The sequence below is a fragment of the Nelusetta ayraudi genome, unplaced genomic scaffold (genome assembly GCF_046127955.1).
Source record: "Nelusetta ayraudi isolate G7.1 ecotype Tasmania unplaced genomic scaffold, CSIRO-AGI_Nayr_v1 ptg000094l, whole genome shotgun sequence".
Lineage (NCBI taxonomy): Eukaryota > Metazoa > Chordata > Actinopteri > Tetraodontiformes > Monacanthidae > Nelusetta > Nelusetta ayraudi.
The window spans coordinates 176,846-184,193 of record NW_027466144.1 but is presented as its reverse complement, the minus strand read 5'-3'; the positions used below and the strand labels follow the sequence as shown (position 1 = coordinate 184,193).

General features: G+C 45.0%; 1 protein-coding gene across 1 annotated transcript in view; it reads right to left on the bottom strand.

The window, feature by feature from the left end:
- Positions 1-4,403: 4,403 nt before the first annotated feature.
- The window catches only part of reck (reversion-inducing-cysteine-rich protein with kazal motifs), a 30,095-nt gene continuing 27,150 nt past the window's right edge, over positions 4,404-7,348 (bottom strand). Inside the window, exon 20 of the mRNA XM_076047421.1 lies at positions 4,404-7,157. Coding sequence (XP_075903536.1) covers positions 6,939-7,157 — 219 coding nt within the window. The 3' untranslated portion in view covers positions 4,404-6,938. The remainder of the gene's footprint in view (positions 7,158-7,348) is intronic.

Sequence of the window (7,348 nt, the reverse complement as noted above, 5' to 3'; positions counted from 1 at the left end):
CCTCGGTCCCGCCTCCTCGGCGCTCGCCTCCGTGAGGGGCGACGCTGATTGGTCCGAGGCATCCGCCACACCCCGCCCCATTGTAGCGACCGTCTCGCTGCTGTAAACAAACACGGTTGCTATTCAGTGAAAGGACAGATTCAAAAATTAATGAGGCGCTGTTGCATGATTTATTTAATAGAAACGCACTGCGTGTTGCTTTTCTTAGCGGCCAAAGTGTGTTACATTTTTAATAAACACTTTAAAAAAATATATGTGCCACTGCATGTCAAAATGTGCAGTCTTCCAGCCTCAATGACAAAACTGTACTTTGCGTTTGAAGCCAAAACCTGTTGATGTCTCTGCACATCTTTTCAAGTTTAAATACACAAAGCAAATAAACTGAAAGTGGGTTTGTCAAGTATTGTTTGTCACCGCCATCATGACCGGCAGAGTGGTCGTATCATAATAACAATAGTAGATAGACATGATAGATTCCTCTCTGCCCCTTCCCCTGAACCAGATGCCTTGATAGAGTAACAGAGTGTTGTGTCTGTCAGTCTGTCAGGGAGATTAATGAACATTGCCAAATATTTCAGTGCCACAAACTATAATCAATGATGATGACCAATGGTAATCACCTGTTATTGATCAGTGGAATGTTTCTTTTGTACTGTATTTGTGACTCAAGGATACTATACATAATAACAACACAGACACTGTGTTAAAATGCAACAATAATAATAGTATTAGACTTGTTGCTTTCAATAAAACTGCATTGTCTGAAATAAAGACAAAGAAAATTGATGTCAAGCCAGCAACTCTGCCTTTGTTCTGTCTGTCTCCATTAGTACAGTTGCTCCTCCATTACACTCTCAGACACTCTCAGACACACACACACACACACACACACACTTGAGCTGCCTTGCGTCCACCTATAGCTCTGATGCACGCACTGCCTCCCTCACTCCCTCACTAACTCATATTCACCCGCCCTCGTCCCTGTGTCTGACAGAGATTGATGACAGGCTGTTATTTGATGTCCAACTGGAGCCCTGCAACGTTCACACACACACACACACACACACACACACACACACACACACACACACACACACAGAAGAGAGAGATAGATGGATAGAGAGAAACCAAAAAACAAATCTATATTTCTGCTTCATAATCCTCAGAAGTAGTTGAATGTTCGTTGAGGTGGGCGGGGTCAAAGGTCGCAGTATTGACCTGTGTGCTATACTCAATCACTGCCATTTGGCACGATCATTCAAGGAGACGTCATGAGCTGCCTGAGGTGCTTTTTCATTAGCCCTGGAGCCCTCGCTCACCCCGACTGTGCTTCAACATTTAATCGCACAAGTGTGTGAGCAGGGTGTTAAAATGAAGGATATATCATGATGATATATAACTTCAGTCAAAGATAAAGTGATAAACAGGCGACGGCGAGTATTAATGGATCGCTGCAGAACCTTTGCATCAGATCTTGCAGTCTGGGCCAGCGGAGCAGCTGTGTGGGCAGGCGATGATGAAGTAGGGTGGGAATTTAACACAGTGACGGCTGGAGGACAGCGGCGTGGGGTCGGGAATGATAGCAGACTTTAGTATGCACGGCGCCTGGCGCTGACCAGACCAGCTAGAGGACAGAAGGATGCTGCATGTTCATTAATGACGGTTTTTCATTTTTTGCTTGTTCCATTTCCAGGGCACTTTTCTGCTCCGGCAACTTTATTGCAGGGCTGTTCCTGCATAATGAGTTGGCCGCGAGTCTGCTGAACGTCATTCGAGGCCAAATTGACTAGCTTGATGACAGTGGCAGAAACATATATTTCAGATTTGGATGGGATGGTATAACAGAGCAAGAAAACATCTAAAACGGTTAAGAGTGGATGGCTTTGTCTTCCATAACTCTGGCCATGGCCATGAAACCCATCACTGTGTGAATGTTTGAAGATTGATAAGCCTGTGGAAGTCTTGATAAGCTGACACTTTTTACATTAAATACTCAATGAAAAAGTAAAACTTCATGTTTCTGGTAAACCTTTTCTCGTATTTAGAATTTTGGGCATCAAGGTCCGATCTTGTCAATGTGAAAGCAACAGCATTTACAGTCCATCTTACAATCATCATCTTAAAACTTTGGATTCCATGCCAAACGTGGCCGAGGAAGGAGGAGGAACAAGAGCGAGAAGGACTGCGGCTGACAGCTGCTTTGAACCCCTGGATGCTGCAATTTCATTTGTTCATCCATTGAAAGCTGCAGTGCAATGCGGCTACAGCAGAGCCTTCCATTGTCCTTCACATCAATCTGTCCGTGTGCGTGAATGACTGCATTGTCGAAAACATCCTCGGTGAGGTCACAGGAGCCAAATGGAAACTCAACTACCCAGAATATCATATAAGTGCTGAGTGAACAGATGCAGGCCTGCCATGCTCGCATGCTTGATCTGTTTGTCCGTTTTAACGGGGTCAAAAAAGGTTTATTTATCATCTAAATGCTCTTTACCAGATGGATGCATGAAAGAAATCCAGTCAAGAAACAATGTTTTTAATTACAGATCAGTCATCCTGCCAGGCTACCAGGAAGAACTCGTTGTGCTCCCGGTGCCCATGGAGTCGTTGGGTCACGCATGGTGACCAGTCTGCAGAGAAGGCGCTCGAAAAAGCCAGCAGCAGGTGCGCGCAGGCCATAAATCACGGCCCCCGTTATCTGGGAGTGGAAAAATGGTTGTCCTCCCAGCCCAGATGAAGTCTGTGGGAACAGCGAGAGCAAATAAAGAAGGCACGACACGCTGGCCGTGTGCTAGCGGAGGAGATCTGTAGCCAGGCTTTGTTTTGCTTCCTGCAGAGACAAGACTCCAAGGGGCCTGATAAGAGAAGAGGCTCACTTGTGTCCCTGCAGTCGCCTCAGCGCATGCTGTGTGATGTGATGCTCTCCTCCAGGGGACGTGCTGCAGCGCGTTGTCTACAACACTGGTGCGCCGCAGCCAGATTGCTGACATTTCAGAATTGAAATCTTATACGTCAGGCTGGCCAAGTTCTGCTCCGGTTAGCATCGTTTCAGCTGAGATCGAGGTGAGACGACTGGCTGCAAACAACAACAATAAGAGACAGGGATTAGTTTCAATTTAGGAGGAAAACACTCACATTCAAATATTTTTTAATGTAGATTTCTCGAGAATAAATGTTCTCTCATGGCTTCACATGTTTTCGCTTATTTTGCTTCCCTGACACGACAGCACACTTATTCAGTAATATTCACAGATATATGTGTGTGTGTGTGTGTGTGTGTGTGTGTGTGTGTGTGTGTGTGTGTGTGTGTGTGCCGTCCACATGTCCTGTCCACATCCTTCAAGGCCAGAGCCTACAAGGCCAACACTGAGATGAAAATGAGCCGCTCTGACCTTCCACAACGTTTTATCAAACTCTCTTCCGTCCGGATGTCCCCCAAGGTTCCAAAATAAAACAGCCCTTCTAAGAGCCACGGTGCTGACGTATCATCCCAGACCATCAGAAACCATAAATGATGCCCATCGCTCAATGGTTAAATCTGCAAGCAATTTTTTTTTTTTTTTTTTTTTAAGTCATCCTTGACAGTTTGATTCATACTGGCAGTTCTCTTGCTCTTCATTCCCCTACTGACTTTGCCTCTTTATCACTTTGACTGTCCAAAAATAGAACATCAATGCCTTGCATTTAATTTTAACTTGGACCATGATCACAGTGCTCAGGGATGCAACACTTCAGAGTTGGACTTTGTCCTCACCAAACATGGCGGGCGTGTGGCGTACCTCTGCAAACATGGACCATGCTCTGTTTGCCCCGTTGCCTCCGTGACTCGCCGCTTTGTTTGGGTCATGAGAGCGTTTTTGTCTGTATGTTTTGGAACTACTGCCTGCTGCTTCTGCTTTTCAAGTTGAAGGCAGGATCATTGTCATCACAAGGTGCAGGATCACGCACTACTGCATTGTCTGCAACAACACCCCAGACAGGACACTTTAGTCGTTGGCATTATCATTGTTGTTATTATTGTTTTTTTAATTTATACGAAATTTGAACCATCATGCTTACAGGAAAAGGTGTCAAAGTAAAGATGGTCCCCAAACAAGTTGGTCTTCTTCTTCAGTCTCATGGTCATGACCAAGGAGTGTGTGGGGGCCGCCTAGTGGTCATACTAGTGCAGGACATGGAAATAAACATGCAAATACTCCATAAAGATCAAGGGTCAAATGGGAAATATTTACCTTTGTTAAAAAACGGTGTCTGGAATTGATGTAAAACTATTCCGCTTCAGTTCAACCAGTCTGGATTTGTATTCAAATTGTGCTCATCTCGTTATTTTATTTTTTTAACCAGGAAATAGCTCTGAGTAATATGTAAATAAACTCATTTAAGAATAAAATAGACTCAAAGTTTACTTTGCTTTCCTTCCAATTATTAGCTTTAATTTATGACACTTTCATAGAGGCAAACACAGTGATACAAAATAAAAAATAAAAATTATAGCAGAAAGGAAAACTCAAACAAACTGTACAAAGAAGTAAAACAAGCAACATACAATAAGAATGTTTATGTTTACTAATTAGCTTAATGAGAAGATACATATCTAGATGGTGGAGGTGGAGGTGAAATCCTGGTGGACTTGTTGGATAAATACTGGAAGGCTAAAGTCCACGACAGGGGAGCCACGGCGGCATGTTTTCTGACACTCATTTTCAGTTTTGGAATCAATGCAACGCAACCGTTGGTGTGAATTAGCAGCTGAGCTCCATCTAATTAATGTTTTGCCTTCACCTCAGTCATTCTCTGATTGCTTGAAACCAGCAGTCCTCTGCTGCGGCAACATCCTCTGCTTCTTCTTCAACCTTTTTCAAATGGCACTTTGCAAACAGTAAAGACTTCAAAGTGATTGTCCTCAGTTAAATCCAACACACACACACACACACACACACACACACACACACACACACACACACACACACACACACACACACACACACACACACACAATATTCACCATCCTATATGAATTTCAAAAACTCAATTTAAAGCGATGATCTTTTACTTCTTGTTCAACTTATTTACAGAGAATGTGTAAAACATTTTAAAAAGAAACAAAATTCATGTTAGCCTAATTTATAAAAATATAATAATAATAATAATAATAATAATAATAATAATAATAATAATAATATTGATAATAATGATAATAATAATAATAGATCCATCATGGTGACTTCCTGATACAGAGCTGCCAAGCACAATAATACTGTTAGAAACTGAGACGTGTTGTGCTGTGACGGCAGACACACACACACACACACACACACACACACACACACACACACACACACACACACACACACACACACACGCACACAATATAATACATTCTGTAGTTACAACAGCAACATCAACAACAACAAAACTTCATAATTGTCATCATGCAAATAAAAACATTTTTTTTTTCTTTTGTTGTTTTATACATGGCACAAAGGTGATCGACATACATATCAAATATAGAGACATTTCATGACAAATATATAGAGGTTTTCCTTTGAAATCTCATCTAATACTTCATGTCAGACACTGTACTCTGGGACATACAGTGAGAGCGGTCGCCACCCACAGTGGATTGTGGGTAATGACCAGCTGATTGTCGTTTTAAATCAAATGGCTTCTGGTTGAATGTGCTCGGCCACGGAGGGTCCCTTCTTTACTGATCCAAAATGACAGTCAAAAAAAACCTCTGGGAACTACTGGCCTCCCACACTGCAGGACATCCTGGTACCCCTGGTGCACTGTCATGGCAGTGGTGCTCATGGGGGGGCTTTGGTTCTCCTGACAGAGGAACACGTGGCTTGCTGACGACGCCACACCTTAGCCACAAACCCAGGAGCATATCAGCGAAAACTGCCCCACAAATGAGACACTACAGCCACTTTTAGCATCAGATGATTGTGAGAAGTGAAACACGGGTGAAATGCACAACAATAGCTGTGCTGCTTTTGGCTTCATGAATTCTTCTGAGAGAAGTGAGAGCTTAAAAGATCTGAAATCCTGCTCGGAGCTGACAATCCTTCACTGATCACATCAAAAGGCAAGAAAAGGCTTTCATGATATTTCTGAAGATTGAATATCGCGATAAAAAAAAATCTGACTTTCACAGTTGTGTTAAACTATTTTATCAACACAACCTGCATTGCCTTCATGTTTTCTCGCGCTCCGGTTGACTTTTGGACTCTTTTGTGTGTTTGGCCAGTAGTCACCACCGGGCGTGGGAGGCTGGATTAGCTCCGTCTGAGCGGGCTCAGGCACTAACACTGCTGAGGTCAGAGGTTCAGAGGCGGGTGGAGCTCCGCTGGTGCGTGCACACACTCACTGCACACACTCACACTGTCTGCAAACCGCAAAGCTCAAGGACAAAAAGCCAAAGTGACTCCAGGAGTCTGGAGGTGATGACGCCAATCTGTGTGCTCAGGTGCGTATAAATAGTGTGCATGCGTGCGTGCGTGCGTGCGTGTGTGTGTGAGTGGGTGTGTGTGTGTCTGTGTGCATTGTGAGAGAGACAAACAGAGGGACTGGTTTGGAAGACGATCCGCTGCCAGACAGAAAATGTTTTTTTGTCCTTGTCCGTCTAACTTTTAAGGCTCACGCAAACACAGCTAGTATCGAGACAGACTCACGCACACGCACACGCACACACACGCACACTTAGCAACTGAATAACACTGTCCGTAAAAGCTTTTCCTTATTCAAAAGCTTTTTCACTGCCTTGATTGTTCAACACGCACTTGATTTGCAAGATTGTCGGGGAGACGTGGCCGCTTCATCCTCGTCGTCATTGTGGTGGTCGTCCTCGGCGACCTGCAGACCCTTTGGAAGCACTTTGGAGGACTCGGCAGCTTGGAGGCGAGTCCGGGAGGGAAGGGGGCAGGGGTAGCGGGAGCTCAGAGGCGCTGGAAGACGGCAGCGAGGAGGAGGAAGGCCAGGAGGAAGCCCAGCACCGGGGGTGACGGCGAGGGCGGCCAGCCCGCCGCCGACAGGACGGAGGGGGTCCGGATCTCGGAGGCGAGGAAGGCCGAGAGGGGGACGTAGGACATGAGGGTGGGGCTGGCGTGGTTGATGAGGGAGTTGATCTTTTCCGCCTCCTTGCTGCAGGCCTCCACCTGGAAAAGAGAGAGAGAAAGTCAGAGGGTCAGAAGGTCAAGCTGTGTCCACGGCTATTTCATTATCCGACGGGAATTCAATCTGCCGTTCCAGCTCGTCTCGCGCAACAAAAGCCAAAGCTTGTGGGTTGTGTGTCGTGACTGTGGCGTTCATGGACGTGCAGATCTGAGCTGGACCCTCAGAGCAGAGC